Genomic DNA, 17,111 nt, shown 5'->3' with positions numbered 1-17,111 from the left:
CATGGTAGACTACAACTCTCTAAAATGGGAGTTTCCAATAATTTTTCCTAAATTATATTATATTATATTAAATTAAATTAAATAATATTATATTAAATTAAATTAAATTCAATAATATTTATATTATATTAAATTCAATAATATTAAATTAAATTCAATAATTATATTATATTAAATTCAAAAAATATATTAAATTATATTATGTTAGATAGACAAAAGGGTAAATTGGACTTTTTAAATCATATCCCAACCAAGGGGATGTGATATAATGGAGGTGGTGGTATTGTATATTCTCCACTTTTGGGGGATATACAATCCCATGGGATATTATATCCTCTTTGAAAAAAAATTGCAAATATGGGATATGTGAACCCCACAGGATATAATATCCAATTCCATTTTTTATATCCTGGAATCAAACAGGGCATCAGAAAAAAAGGAAGAACTAAACAATTTACAAGATCACATTTTAAAATTTATTGATACTTCACACTAATACAAATTATATTTCAGTTCTAATTTAAAAAAATAATTATAAATTAATAAAAAATTATAATTTTAATAATTAACATTTATAAAATTTATCATTGATAATTATTTTTTAGGATAAATTATAAATATGCCTCCTAAGGTTTGATTAAAATATGAATCGCATCTTGTGATTTTGAAAATTACATTCCGCCTTTAATTTCATAGCAAATCATTTATTTTATTAATAAATTATCAAGTCAATTAACAGTTTTTAATGATACTAAAAATATGTTTCAATTAATAATTTAAATAATTTTATTATTATATAAAAAAATAATTATAAATTTAATTTATTTAATTAATTTTGTTAAATAAAAAATATTAATAAAAAATATTTTTAATTTTTAAATTATAAAAAATAATTTATATTTTAAGTAAATCTTAACGCATCGATAATTTATCCTATTTTTTAAAAACATCTATCCAAACGAGAAAAAAGAAAACGACAATAAGCATATGTCATGATTCATGATCATGACTATTTTGATAGTGATAGGCAGAGTGGAGGATAAAAAAGGCAGACACGGATAGCAGCTATCTGAAGAAGAAGAAGAAGAAGAAGAAGAAGATGATGATGGGATTGCCAGTTCTTCTTATATTCTAGGGTTTCCTGTAAGTACATATTAGTTTTTTTTTTTTTGTTTCCAAATTGTAGAGAGGTGGGCTTAATTGTATATATATATATAGTGTGTGTGTGTGTGTGTGTTTATTGATTTGACACTACAGATTGAAGGAATGAGCTAACCAACTGCTGCACATAAGAATTGGGTTTTCTAGCTAAAATATTTTCTCTCTTGTCTGACTGAATTTTTCCCGGAAAATCTTTCTCGAGAAAATGACTAACTTTCGGGGAATGAACATTAATTTTTTTTTTTTAACCTTTGGCTCTCGTTTTATTGCGCCAGGTAGTTGCTCAGAAATAATTAATTTTGTTTTCTTTCTTTCTTGTTTTTTAATCTCAATTATTCTGGAGAAAACCTAGACGTTCAAATTCCCCTGAGAAAAAAAATGTTATATATTGAAGGGTGAAAACATATTTCTGGGCTCTATTCTAATAATGCTGATTGATTTGAAGAGTTTTGCAAGAAAAATTTTCTGTGAGAACAGATGGAGCTGATAATGGAATTTGGTCATGTAATTTTCTTGACGATGTGATTCGTGTTTGGGTTTTTTGTTTTTGTTTTTTAACAAGGGAATCATTTAGGAAGAGAATAAGAAAAATTGCATGTTTCAATTTGTTGGATTTAATCTTTCCAGATTATTTGATGTATGACTTAAGCTTGAGCTTTCTTTTTAAAATTTGAAGTGTCCTTGCATGTATGGGTTTTATTATTTATACCGACACTCCTCAACTATTAGCGAATAACACTTTATTACTCTCATCTATGAATCTCTACATCTTGACTCCTCAACTATAAAAATATCACTTTCACCCCTGCAAACCCCCTCCAAAAGGGTATTTTTTGTAAAATTTTCGTAATTGAGGGAGGGTCAATATGTATGGGTTTATAGATGAGGGGTAAAGCAGTATTCACTAATATTCGAGAGTCTTAGTGTAATTAACCCTATATTTTATTGTTTAAATGCATTCTTATGCTTTATTTCAAAAGAAAAAGTTTTTATTGGCAACAAATTGAAACTTTTTTAATATCTAACTAACAACCTTGCCTTCAAATCATCTGCAGGAAGTTTAGAGTGCATTTTAGTATACAGTTAATTACGCTGATGGATGCATGATCTATGTTCAGGTAAGATTACATTACAACTCTGTTCTGAATGTGAGCAATTCTGTGTTTTTCATGGCTGAAAAAATCAACATTTGCTTGATAAATATGCTATCCATGTGACTGCAGTTAATGTTGTGGGTGAAAATTGTTGTGATCATTAATGAGCTTTTTGGAAGCAGAGGTGGCTCGACTATTAGGCCACTTAGCCTATCGGCTGAAGCTCCTAACATTCCGTTTGGATTGAGGGGTTTGATAATATACGAAAAGAAATGAAGAGATGAAGATTTTCATTATTTGTTTGGATGATTAATGAGGTGAATAATGGTGAAAAATGGTAAGAAACACAAATCACACCAAACTTAAGTTTTGTTTCTCACCAAGAGTGTTTAGATTTGGTGAGAAATCAAAGCTACTCATTTAATCATATTCCATCCAAACAACAATATGAGAAATCAATCATTTCTTTTCTTTTCTTTTCTCATCTAGGTGAGAAACTTTAATCATTTCTATTTCTTTTCTCATCTCTCGATCCAAGCAGAGTGTAAATTTTTTTTATTTTTTTTAAAAAATTTTTTCCTATTGTTGAACGTCTCAAGTTTTCAAAGACTCAGTGAGATAAGGCCTCATTTTGATATTTAACTTAAGGCCTCCCAGGACCTTGGGCCGCTACCAGTAGCACGTCATTCATTTTGAAATAGAAGACACCTAGTTTAGTTATATAACTTAGGTGAATGGCATATTTAGGCATTAACAATGAATTTAAGGTGTTTGATGTTGTGTCTTTAAGAATGAGACCCAACGAGGCCCGGTGAAAGGAATACGTTGGCAGTTAAAAACTCTATGTAGATGTTGGTTATCCAAGAATTAACATTTTAATCTATGAAATTTTTTAAGTAATACTAGAATAAAATATTGTGTATGGACTGAAGACCCGACAATCCACACACCAGTATTTCTACTTACTTAGTGGAGTAGGAATTTTATGAATGAGGAAATGCAAATGCTCGATGATATTACCTGGGTTGGAAATAACATTATTAAATGATTTGTGTGAAGGCTCTTGAACAATATTAACAATTATACATGAATAACAGATGAGAAATTAAAAGACAACCGTATTTACCATCTTGAATATATTATTACAAGAAATCAAACAGGTTTTATATGGTTCAAGTAGAGGGAGCTAGAAGGACTAGAGTGGGGCTAGGACTACATTGGTCAAGGTTGTGCAGAAGTCATTCGATGGAATATAATTAGTAATGAAATCCATTCGATGAATCCCAAATTAGTTCTTCAAACTTACAACCAAGGAACATGATTTCATTTCTTTTCCGTTGAAATGGCTGAAACATTTTCATTTCCTAGGAAATCGAAACAAAATGTTAAATGGAATACCGAAATTCCAATGTTTCCACCAGAACATACCACAATGCACCAAAATACTACGAAACATACCAAAACAAAGAGTTGTTTTTCGACACCTTTTAAAAGTATTTGACAATGCTCATTTTTATTTACCTATTTTTGTCAAAAGAAATTGTGATAAAGAAAAGTATTATATTTGTTAGGGAATATGAGAAACTAGATAGGAAATAGGAGAGATAAAGAGGAGAAGATAAAACAAGCATGATTAAGTCACTTTTGTCATCCCTACTATTACTACTATTGTGCATTTTTTTTTATTTATCAATATTTTTCTTAAAATTGCTTAACTTCTTTCCCAACTAAGGCTTTAATCCATTAGTTTATGAGCATCTAATATTCATAAATCTCAGCGTGTTCGGTTGTTCAATTATTTAGAATATATTAACTGTAAATCAAAGTATAAAACATGCAGCGGATAAAATGTTTAGATCATACCTTTAGATGATAGAACCTCGTGGATAAATCACGTGCTTCCAGAGTCTGATAAACCAACCCAGCAGTGAAGTGATATCACAGATTGAATATCACCCACACAAATCACAGTGCAAATGACTTGATCGTTGTTTTTGGGAGAGAGTCAGTATATGGGTAAAAACAGATCATACGTTGTTTCTCTCTTAATCACCCATAACCCATATTCCATATATATAATATGTTATTATTATCTATCCATATCAGTTAATGGAGATAATATCTGTATCCTGAGTGGTTATCCTAAATAGGTTTGAATTCAATTTCAAAACCTATTTGGATAAGGTTCAAATTCAAATTCAAATGGTCATGCCACATGGGCGCCCATTACTAACATCTCCCACTCGCACATGAGTTGGCATGACACTGCCACATCTCTATCTCAATCTCCCCAAAAATGAACAATCTCATACTAGCCAATGCACCGTGCGACCGCTGAGAACATCTGCATGTGGGAGCTCTATACTAGAAACTCAATATGAGTCAGCATAGAGACATCAACCCAAAAAGAACAGAAATAGTGTCTCATGTACCCAGACCCATCTAGCTACATCAGTCCAAAAACATCTCTAATCCCTCAAAGAGCATGTTTGACTCTCCTAGGTCCCGCATTATATTCACACCCAATCAGCATCCTATAAAGAGCGATGTGAGTTGTCGACAGTGAATATAGAGCAGAGATGTAGAACTAAATGATCTTCCCTTCACCCTCATATCATTCAATTTGAAATTGACCGCTTTCTCAGTAGTGTCCCTTAAAGCCGAATCATACATGACCGCAGGCAACATACCAAAGTAGCTAAACATCAACTCCTCATCTTATGACATAGTCAAAGGTCACAAAAGGCATAAAGTGAAGTCATTTAGGGAAAAATGACTTTTAGGACTCACACGGTGAAGAAGTAGGGATCCATTCTTTCACCTCGCTAACGGGTCGATAAGCACATGCAGTATGAATGCATGTTATAGTGGAGTTACTCTTCCAAAGAGTGATGTTAAACTCACACACCATACAGATCTTAGTCTAGTCGCTCTTAAGCGCACGAGTTGCTTCCTAGCGTCTAACTTGAATTCTCTATTTGCTCGCCTCTCAGGCATCAAATGAGATCTCGCATCTGGCTATCCATAACAGACATATCATGGAAAAGTGGGTACTCTCATATCCATGGTCGGTCTCTAACAAGACCTCATCTTGGCTCCAACCAAGGCGACATAGCTAGTGGATAATTTTAGCTTCTAGTCTCATCCTTACTCGCTACCTAGCGCTAAGGGCGATTGCTCGTGTGAGTGAGCCAATCTTGCCTGCTAACCTCAATTTAATTATTTTGTGTATGCTAATTCACAAACCATTACTAAAAGTAGTAAACATAAATGTGTAATAGAAACAAGTATGAATACTAATGGCATAAATATCCCCAAAAAATGAGTTCAACTGAATACACATAAAAAATATCACCACCTACGTAGTCCTAAAGCCCTAACATGAGTAAGATAAACATCTCTAGCAATGGGCTTAGTCAAAGGGTCCGCAACCATGCGACTCGTAGGGATGTGCTCCAGGATCACTTCTTTCTGCGCCAAAATGTCTCTGATAAAGTTGAACCTCACATCAATGTGTTTGGTTTTGCCATGGCATTTAGGATCCTTAGCGTAAGCGAGTGCAGCCATGCTGTTACAATGGATAGTCACAGGGTTTGAAGTGTGTGTGACAACATCCAAATGCTGAAGGAATCTCCTCAACCACACGGCTTCCTGAACGGTATATGAACAAGCCACAAACTCAGCCTCCATAGTCGATAAGGCGATACAGGATTGCTTCTTACTGCTCCAAGAAATAGCACCATCGCTAAGCATGAAAGCATATCCTGAAGTAGACTTACGCTTATCTAGGTCTCCTCCCCAGTCAGCATCACAATAGCCAACTAGATGTAGATCTGAACTCTGGTAGCAAAGTGTGTAATCTGCAGTCCCTCTTAAGATATCGTAATATCCTCTTAACTGCTTTCCAATGAGCTGGTCCTGGGTTGGATTGGTAACGACTCACCAATCCGACTGCATAACAAATGTCAGGACGTGTACACATCATAGCATACATCAAACTTCCAACAGCATTTGCATAGAGAACACGGGCCATCTTTTCATTTTCTTCTTGAGTCTTAGGACCCATATCAAGGCTTAGGCTCTCGCCTTTTGCAACAGGAGTGTCAATGGGTTTGCAGCTCTGCATCTGGAACCGCTCTAGAATAGTCTTAATGTAAGTCTCTTGAGACAAACCAAGAAGTCTCCTAGAGCGATCCCTAAGGATCTTAACACCGAGCACATAGCTCGCCTCACCCATGTCCTTCATTTCAAATGTAGAGAACAACCACATTTTAGTGGCGACAATCATCTCCTTGTCATTTCCAGCCAATAATATGTCATCTACATGTAATGACAATATCAGAAAAATGTCCTTGGACCGCTTAACGTACACACAGTGATCTTCATCAATCATCGTAAACCCATTAGAAACAATGGCTCGATGAAATCTCAGATTCCACTGTCTGGATGATTGCTTTAAGCCATAAATAAATCGTTGAAGCTTGCAAACTTTGCGCTCCTGACCTACTGCCACAAAGCCTTCTAGTTGATCCATATAGATTTCTTCATCCAATTCTCCATTGAGAAATGCAGTTTTAACGTCCATCTGATATAGCTCTAAGTCCAACTGAGCTACTATGGCCAGGATTAGGCGAATAGAGGCAAACCTTACAACTGGTGAAAAAGTTTCCTCATAGTCCACACCCTCTCGTTGGGTGTATCCTTTCGCCACTAGGCGAGCCTTATACCTTTCTATGGAACCATCCGCCTTGCGCTTGATTTTGAGAACCCATTTGTTCCCAATAGTCTTGCGCCCTAGCGGCAAATCAACCAAGTCCCAGACATGATTTTTCTTCATAGATTCTATTTCTTCATCCATTGCAGTACTCCATTCTTTACTAGCAGGGGATGAGAGAGCCTCTTTGAGATTCTTAGGCTCCATCTCATCACTCGGAGCAATCATGAATGCTTCCCCTTCAATCTCAAAACGACGACGGGGTATAGCTCCACTTTTGCTTCTACGTAGTTGAGAATCCTGAGAATCCTCATCCATTGGATCTAATCCATGGGTAGGTAGATCGCTCCCACTGTCCCTAGGAGCTTTGAGGAATTATTTCCTCATTCTCTACTAAGCTACTAGGTGCGCCTTCAAGTAGATCCTCCATCTCGTAGAATTCTACTTCTCTAGTTACCTCACCTCTGCTAGGGAAATCCTCCTCTAGGAAATCCACATCTCGCGACTCAATTTCAGTCACACTTCCATCCGGATGCTCCCCAACAAACACATAGCCCTTAGAATGCTCACTATAGCGAATGAAGATACACTTCTTTCCTCTAGGGCCCAACTTCCCAAACTTATGAGAAACGTTGTGTATGTAAGCTACTGAACCCCAAGGCCGCAAATTGCCCAAATCAGGCTTTTTGCCAGTCCACATCTCATATGGGGTGGAAGGAACTGATTTGGAGGGCACACGGTTAAGGACGTAGGCAGCAGTCAACAAAGCATCTCCCCAATAAGAAATTGGAAGATTAGCTTGCGCCATCATTGATCTAACCATGTCAAGCAATGTGCGATTCCTTCTCTCCGCTACACCATTTTGTTGCGGAGTCCTAGGAATTGTTAATTGCCTGATAACTCCTTTTTCCTTACAGAGCACTTTAAATTGCTCAGATAGATACTCACGTCCTCGGTCAGTCCTTAGAGCCTTAATGCTCTTGTCTAATTGATTCTCAACCTCATTAACATACCGTCTAAAGCAATCCAATGCTTCTGACTTGTGAGAAATCAGATAGACATGACCAAAACGCGTGCAATCATCTATAAATGTGATGAAATAAGGGGCTCCATGCCTTGTCCTCACATTCATTGGTCCACATATATCAGAATGAATAAGTTGCAATGGGATAGATGCCCTTATGGCTTTCCCAAATGGTTTCCTTGTTGCCTTTCCAGCAAGACAATGCTCACAAGTAGGCAAAGTGACTCTAGCGAGTGGGCCTAAAAGACCTTCTCTAGCTAATCTAGTCATCCTGTCTTGCCCTATGTGGCCTAATCTAGCATGCCATCTCATAGAATCATTATCACAAAAAGATGTAATATTAGAAATAGAGCCATTGGCATTTTTATTAAGACTAGAATCATCCACATCCAAAACTAAAAAACCATCTGAAAGATAACCAAAATCATAAAAAATTGTTCCCAAATAAATGCTAACACCATTATTCTCAAAACAAAAGCTAAAACCAAGGCTCATCATGCTAATAACTGAAACTAAGTTTCGCCGAATATCCGGAGCATAAAGAACATCATGAAGATACAAGGTGCGCCCTCGTCGCATTTCCAGCTTGAATGTGCCAATGCCAAGCACCTCCACACTGGACTCGTTCCCCATGTAAACTTTTCTGCTCCCAGCAGGTACTCGGCGATACTCAACGAACCCTACTCTGTCCCTCGCGATGTGGTCTGTTGCTCCGGAGTCTACAACCCAAAAATGAGGAGAATGAGCAATTAATGCTTGACTAGACACAAAGCATTGAATGCGAGAAATTAAGTAAGGGAGTACCTTCTTCTGCTCAGGGCAATCCCGAGCGAAGTGTCCTTCTTTGTTACAGTTAAAGCATGTCAATTTAGCCTTTGCCTTCTTACCACCTCTCTTGCCCCTACGCTTGAAATTTCTAGCGCCATTGGGCTTAAGCGCAGCCGCTGCTTGCTTCTTAGGGGCACTTTTTGCTTTTCCACGTTTGAACTGAGAAGTCCTACGTGAGCTTGACTCAACCACCATAGCAGAACCATCAGACTTAGCCGCCTCAAGGCGCTCAGCCTCTAGCTCCAAATGACGCGATATGTCTTCGAATGTTTTCACACTCTCATCATGCATCATGTTCTGCTTCATCTGCTCCCAAGAATTTGGCAGAGAGCGTATCACAGCCTGTACTTGCTACTTTTGAGTCAAATTATGCCCAGCAGCCGCAAGCTCACGTATCATGGCTGACATGACTCTCAAATGCTGCTTTATCGAGTGATGCGCCCTTTTCTGATGTGAGTCAAACTTCATAGTCAGTCCACGTAGCTTTGCCAAAGAGGTAATACCAAACTTTTGCTTGAGAGCTTCCCACATCTCAAATGCAGTCGGGCAATGCTTAAACTCACTAATCAAGTCGTTGTGCATGCTGCTCAACATAGTAAAGCACGCACACCGATCTTTGTTACGCCAAGTCTGAAAGGCTTCAAGATCACGACGATGTTGAGCTGTATTGCCCTGCTCTGGCTCAACCATCACTTGTTCAAGTGTGGTCAACACTTCTTGCTCATTGAGGAGGTATTGGATCTTACGGCGCCATATATCATAATTGTCGCCATCCAATTTCTCTTCCTTAGTTAAGTCTGCCACCACTGTCTTAGCAGCCATTTCTACATACAGAGTAAATAAATGCGCAGGGGATATTAATGATAGCAACACAAAACAAAATATTTTGCAGCAGAAAGAATCTAAATTAAATAATGATAATTTTACACATGTCTCAAGATCGAAAATTTGCTATGCTCGTAATCATCTCTTGCGCCTCTAGTGATAATTATCAAAATTTAATTTCATTCCATGCGCAAAAAACAATCAAACAATCTCCCACTACTTATGGCATATACAAAGCATGATAAATTCCATACAATAGCATCTCAATGTAAATTTACAAACAACTCATGCTATATTTATTTAATGATGGAATTCAAATAAATAAATAAATAAATAAATAAATAATCATGCTTCTTTAATTGCAACATAGTAAAAATCTAAAAAATATGTTGTATTCAATATTCAGATTATGCCATAATTAAAGTGTACATCATTTTTGAAAATTTCTGGAATTTTCTAAAATTTTCTGGAATTTTAAATAACTAATAAACACACATAAAATTAGAAATAAAAAATCCAGAAACTGATAAACAGAAACAATATTCAGATTATGCCATAATTAAAATGTACATCATTCTGAAATATTCTGAAATTTTTCTGAAATAATCTGGAAATTTAAATGACTAATAAATACACATAAAATTAGAAATAAAAAATCTAGAAACTGATAAAATGAGACAATATTACCAGTAAATAATAAAACCTTTCAGAAGTCTACAATAAATATTTCAACCCCAAAAAATTATTTATGCAATACCAGAAGCATTTTAAAGCATAAAACATGAATTATTAACACAGAAAAAATATTTTATATTTTTTGAAAATTTTCAAAATTTTACAGAATGTAGAAAAAATAATTCTGAGTCTAACAGTACAAGCCACGCATAAAACAAATATGTAATGAATTAATTATGACCATTTAATGTGATTTAGAATTAAAAACAAAACAAACAGCGCCTAATACATCAGCAGCCAAGCCAGCCGAGCCGGCGGAGGAAAACAGCGCGGCTTAGCACGCGGGCTCGGCGCGCGGCTCGGTGCGCGGCTCAGAGCACGGCTCGCGTGCGTGGCGCGGAGGGCGCGCGCGTGGACAGCGCCGCTGACGCACGCGTGAGGTGCGTGCAGGCGCGTCGGCAGGGCATCTGGCGCATGGGAGCACGTGGCTGCGTGTGGGAGCGCGTGGAAACGGCTCACGGCGTCAGGTTGCGCGTGCAGACCACGCGCCGCCTTCCAGGGTGTTTTCTGGTCCAATTTTTGTACTGCCGAACTCCTTTTTTCAAAAAAAAAAACATTTATGGTATGAAAAAAGATATTAATGAACATAAAAAAATATATTTATGCTCTTAATCTGATAAAAGTAGATTTTTTTCTCCTTTACAAATGTTCATGTATATAATGTATATATATACATATAAAAATATACACATGATTAAAGGAAACACGAAAATATCCATTAACTATGCTCTGATACCAATGTAAATCAAAGTATAAAACATGCAGCGGATAAAATGTTTAGATCATACCTTTAGATGATAGAACCTCGTGGATAAATCACGTGCTTCCAGAGTCTGATAAACCAACCCAGCAGTGAAGTGATATTACAGATTGAATATCACCCACACAAATCACAGTGCAAATGATTTGATCGTTGTTTTTGGGAGAGAGTCAGTATATGGGTAAAAACAGATCATACGTTGTTTCTCACTTAATCACCCATAACCCATATTCCAGATATATAATATGTTATTATTATCTATCCATATCAGTTAATGGAGATAATATCTGTATCCTGAGTGGTTATCCTAAATAGGTTTGAATTCAATTTCAAAACCTATTTGGATAAGGTTCAAATTCAAATTCAAATGGTCATGCCACAAGGGCGCCCATTACTAACATTAACATTTATGAAAGTTTTAGGCTCCGTTTGGTAAGCCTCTCAAATTATAGTTTCACCCATTGATTTGAGTGATGTTTATTTTGAGCTTTCAAATCATAATTCTACACCCATTTCTCGAAACTCAATTTAAAACATGATCATTACTTTTCAAAACTCATAACCAAACACATAATTCAAAATTCTTTTCAAAACTCAATTCAAATCAATATTTTAATTTTTTAAATATTTAAATATTTTAATTTTGTTAAGATTTTAAATATTTTAATATTTAATTATGTTACGATTTTTTTAATTTTTTAATATTTTAAATATTTTTAAATATTTTAATTTTTAAATATTACAATTTTAATTTTTTAAATTTTAAAATATTTTATAAAAATAAATTCAAACTCTATTTTATAAAGATATTTTTAAATATTTTAATTTTTTTTGTTATGTATTTGGTTACTGTTTGAGTGTAGAGTTGTGAAAATAGTATGAAATTTCGAGTTATGTGTTTGGTTATGAGTTTTAAAAATAATTTCTTAATTAAGTTTTGTTTTATGTGTTTGGTTACGATTTGAGTGTAGAGTTGTTTTTAAATTTAAAATATTAAAATTTTAAATTATTTAAATTTTTTGAATATTTATTTTAATTTTTTACTTATTAAATTTTTTAGATTATTTAAATTATTTAAATATTTATGATTTAAATTTTTTGAATATTTATTGTGGAAAAAAATTATTTTTAATATTTTGATTTTCGGAATATTTTTAATATTCTTAATATTTTAATTTTTGGAATATTTCTAATATTTTAATTTTCTAAATATTTTTAATATTTTAATTTTCTAAATAATTTTAAAATATTTTTAATGTTTATATAGGCTTAAAAAATGAATTGAAAGAAAAATTAATTGACATAAAATAATTGACATTGAAGTTATTTGAAAAAAAAAATTATTTGAAAAAAAATTATTCAAAAAAATTACTTAAAAACAATTAATTGAAAAAAAAAATCATTTTTTTGTTTGAGTATTTTAAAAATAGTTTGGTTATGACTGTTGATCAAAAATACGGATATCGAGTTTTGAGTTGTGTGTTTGATTATCAATTATAGGTTGAATTAAGTTTTGAAAACTATTTTGAAAACTCATCACCAAACAAATTTTTTTATTTCACATGTCACATTAAACTTTCAAAACTCAATTCTACATACAATTCAAAACTCAATTCAACACTCTATTCAAAAACCATAACCAAACAATTTTTTTACATTCAAATCATAATTCCACAACTCACAAACTCAAAATACAACTCATACTCTCAAATCATATTTACAAAACTCTACCAAAAGCAACCTTAGTTTTTATTTCCAAACATTTTCAAAAAAAAATTCTACTTTCCATTATGTTTCTAATACATTTCCGAAATATTTTTTGTTTTCATTTCCGGTGGACAGAAACAACATATTGAAACGAAATTTTGATCCTTGCTTGCAATGTGTTTCATCTATCTAAGTGATAGACATGTGCGGTGTGCGTTCCTCAAGTGTCTGAATTGTGTGCAATTGTAAAAAATAAATATAATAGGACACTTCTAACACATTCTGTTGCTGGGGCTTTGAAGGAGGATTGCATATTTGATTGGTTGGCTCGCTTCGCATTCCAGTTATAGCTATGCAAGGAGTGTCTTACGAGCGTTGGTGTCCAACACGGACACAACACCTTCTTAGAAGTATCCATGTTTTGTAGGATCAATCTATTTGAGCTAAAGAATGTGGTTGTCCTTAGGTGTGTATGGCTGTCAAATTTTAACTTCTTTTCCAACCTTTCCTCCTCTTTTTTTTTTTTTTTTTTTTTTTTTCTTTACAAGTATCCTTTATGTGTACCCTGGTCTTGCTTTGTCAATTGAAACTACGTTGTCAATGAATAACACATAGCATGTGTTGTTTCCTATATGTCCAGATATTTGGTTGAATTATAATGCTGTTAGTCTTTCATATTTGCCAATAGCTATCATCTTGTGTGGAATGCATGAGCATCCTATTATCACTGATTTCATTAACATTGCATATCATTGATGCTTATAGTTTGACCATTTCATATTATCGGATGTATCATGGATATAAATTTTCTTTTTTAAACCTGGTCTTGCATGGAGCCAAACCTGAGATACTAAATTGATTTGAAGGCATAAGGTTCTTAGTTAAAAACCATGAGGAACACTTCAATTAACACAGCATGAACTGACATAATTAAGTAATAAAACAAGAAAAGTAATTTTCCCAAATGGAGTTAAAGTTCCCTGTGTATAGGAGGGAGGTGATGGAAGCATAAGATGTAACCAAACACAAAATTTTGGTGTGAATTTTCCGTACAAGTCGGTGCATACACCACGTGCATGAATGGATGATGGTCACCCTGAGACATGAGATCTGACGTATCCCATTTAGAATTTGAGTTAATTATATTGTGGTATTTTAACTCACAATTCTGTTCTTCTCATATGAAAACATTTTAGTGGCCCTTTTTGTAGAACCTGTTAAAAAGAGAGTTTTTCAAGCAATCCACTAAATGCATCAACAGGCACAAGTAAAAGCTATAGGATTGTGTTCCAATCAAAAGATTTTCAAAATAGGTATGCGTAAAAATTATCATAGTTGGTGACACATGCAAGGTGGTGGCTTGGCAGATTCTTAAATGGGATTTACTTCTTTGTGCTATATTTTTTAATGTGATCATGTGATGATAAGTTGCAAATGTTTTCGGTGCATTTGAGCTACTAATGTAATAGCTTTTTGGGCATTAGATAATAATGTTATATAGAACATTAGAACTTCAGAATATATACTGAAACCTCATTTTCCCCCTCTTTTTTTACTAATAATCTTTTTCGTTTCTAATATGTTTCCGTTAATAACTTCGATGAAACCAGTGATGAACTACCAGTCACTTTCAAGAAGATGCATGAATTCTCCGCAATTGATGGTTTTGTGGAAGTAACTGAATCCGTGGCGGAGATGATTAAATATGTGGCTAATGAGCCCTCCGTGGGACTCTTCTACATCCAACAGCACACACAGAATGCAGTGCCGAACCTTATTAATCTCAAGAATAATGTCATGGAGAAGTCTCGAGACATGGCTTTGCATACAGAAGATTTGGAGGATTCGATCACAATGTTGAGGTCTATGAGAGAGTGTGGCTTCCCTATTGCTGACGAGATGATCAAAGACATCAACAAATCTCTAGCTATTATGTCAACAAAACAACCAAAAAGAGGGATGATCCGTAGCCCAAGTTTAAGTTTTCAAATGGGAAGAACTAGTTCTTGGGGTCCGGTAACTTGGGGTCGTAATGCAGATGGTGAAATAAATAGTAATTATTTGTCATCAGTTTTTAGGTCAGCAAAAGAACGTGCCAGCAATTTCAAGTGGCCTCAAGTTGATTCTAAAGAGTCAACACAAGCCAAGGGTGAGAAACTTATGTCGTACCCTAATCCACCACTACCAGTTGAAGCTGCTAACACCACCACCGCCTCAACTCTGGCAGATGTAGAAGCCGATGAACTGCCCTTGTCAAGTCAGATTGATGATGAGCTAAAAGAAGAAGAATTCTCAGTTGATGGAAGTTTCTCTAATCATTAATTGGTTTCATTGTCTGAAAAATATGAAGAGTTTAAGGCTGACAGAGAAGCAAAACTGGAGGAGTGGTTGGGAGGGACCGACAGCCAGGCTGATAGTAGGACTCTAGCTTGACAGCACTTGTAAACTTTGTTGTTGTATTATTATTATGCTTGTGTATCATCATTGCTTTTTCTCAGAACAGAAAATTCCTTATAAGATTCTTGTATTCGGGTTCTGGCAGAATTGCCAAAGAGAAATTTCTCATTGTTTTTCCTCGAGTGAATCTTAGCAACACTTCGCACTAACGATCTGATTTTCTTTCTTGGTTTCTGGAAAGCTTATATCATTATGTAACCATGGTGGTAGAGCTATGTATGTAATAAATTATTTCACATTCTGCAACACGGACCATTTCTCAATCTTTATTGAATGGTAGTTTCTAAAGGTGTGAAATTAAACACTATCTAGTTTCTAAAGCTGTGAAATTTCTCATTTTTATTTTGTGCTTGAAAAATCTTTATTGAAAGGTCGCAGAACTAACATTCACCGAGATTGGCCCACGGGTATGGAGAGTATTTTTCGGTTCCCTTTCCTTGCAGATGATCCCTAATCAAAATTATTTAGGGTGTGTTTGGTTTGTATTTTGAGATAAATTTTCAAAAAAAAAAAAATTGGGAGAGAGTTTAGAATTTTTTTTGGTTTGTTTGGTTGTATGTTTTGAAAATAATTTTGAAGTTTGAGAGTTTGGAATGGTTTGATATTTTGTTATAGTTGAGTAGATGTGTGTGTGAAAAAAATTGATTGAGAAGGAGAGGTGATTGATTGATGTGTAGGGGAAAAAAAGTGATTTTGGAAATTTTTTTTTCAAAACCAAACAAAATTTTGAAAATGTTTCTCAAAAATTGTATTTTAAGATACAAACCAAACAAATCCTTAATATTTAGAGTTGAATTTGGAGGGATAATGCCAAAATTCGCCTGTGTGGTAATGGTTTCATTTTTAATGTTCCATTTTTCTCTTTTTGAAACAAAAATTATGAAAATTTTGAAATCATACATCCTTTTCATATCATGTTATTTTTGTGCAAGAACACAATATAGAAATTTAGGAAACAATGTACAAGTGTTTTTTAAAAGTAACTACATTTGGTTTGCTTTTCAGAAACAGTTTTTTAACTTTTTTTCAAAAAATAGAAACTAATTTGATAAAAATAGACACTAAAAAAAATAATTTTGAATTTTAAAAAATTATTTCTACATCCCAAAAGGATAAAACTATATGAAAATGATCAATATTTTTTGTTTTTTTCACCAAATTATGTTTTAAATTTTTAGAAATTTTCTTTAAAAAAGGTTCTGAAAACCAAACCAAACTAGTGTTTTGGGAAAATTTTCGAGTGAACAATTTTCTGAAATATTTTATCAAAGTTCATGTCAATTTTTGTTTTATTATTTTATTTTATTTTTTATCGTTTTGAGAATAGAAAAAAAAAAAAAAAAACAATACGAGACACGCATCAATTTGATTTAACAACTTAAATCACACAACAGATAAATAGCTAGCAAATAGCAAAAGATCCCATCAATAGTGAGACAACTGTGTAACTTATCCAACTCTACTGCGACGAAAGCGTTTTTGATTAATGAATTTGAGTAAGAATTTGAAAAGAGAAAGAAAAAATGTAGGTATTTCAAATTCCTATCTAAATTCATAAATTAAACACACCGTAAAAGTTCATTAAGAACAAAGCAAAGGTTTTTCACCCATTTATCACATTAAGGTGCAAGAGTGTGCAAGTTTTTCCCTGCAATTCCCTCAAGTGAGTGCACCATGAATGCTACACACTCCAAATAATTAACGTCACATACTTCTATTTGATAGGGGTATTTTCATCATTTTACACTCAAGTGACAAAAAAGGTAACATTTTGGTGCTTTGACATTATAATTTCCCTATCACAAA

At 34.1% G+C, this 17,111-nt stretch overlaps 1 protein-coding gene across 2 annotated transcripts; it reads left to right on the top strand.

The window, feature by feature from the left end:
• The first annotated feature begins 925 nt into the window (after window positions 1–925).
• On the top strand, window positions 926–15,454 carry LOC114301168 (uncharacterized). 2 transcript variants are annotated; one of them, XM_082883081.1, is made up of 4 exons: window positions 931–1,143; window positions 2,217–2,279; window positions 13,151–13,314; window positions 14,459–15,454. In XM_082883081.1, the coding sequence occupies exons 3-4, from the start codon at window positions 13,265–13,267 to the stop codon at window positions 15,168–15,170; spliced, it is 762 nt and encodes a 253-aa protein (XP_082739207.1). In that variant the 5' UTR covers window positions 931–1,143; window positions 2,217–2,279; window positions 13,151–13,264; the 3' UTR covers window positions 15,171–15,454. The 2 variants fall into 2 exon arrangements, with proteins under 2 accessions (XP_082739208.1, XP_082739207.1); XM_082883082.1 differs by lacking the exon at window positions 13,151–13,314 and having other exon boundaries at window positions 926–1,143.
• The last annotated feature ends 1,657 nt before the right edge of the window (window positions 15,455–17,111 follow it).

Source organism: Camellia sinensis, chromosome 8 (assembly GCF_055761805.1).
Source record: "Camellia sinensis isolate YWXY chromosome 8, ASM5576180v1, whole genome shotgun sequence".
NCBI classification, from domain to species: domain Eukaryota; kingdom Viridiplantae; phylum Streptophyta; class Magnoliopsida; order Ericales; family Theaceae; genus Camellia; species Camellia sinensis.
This window is presented reverse-complemented; position numbering and strand designations above follow the sequence as displayed.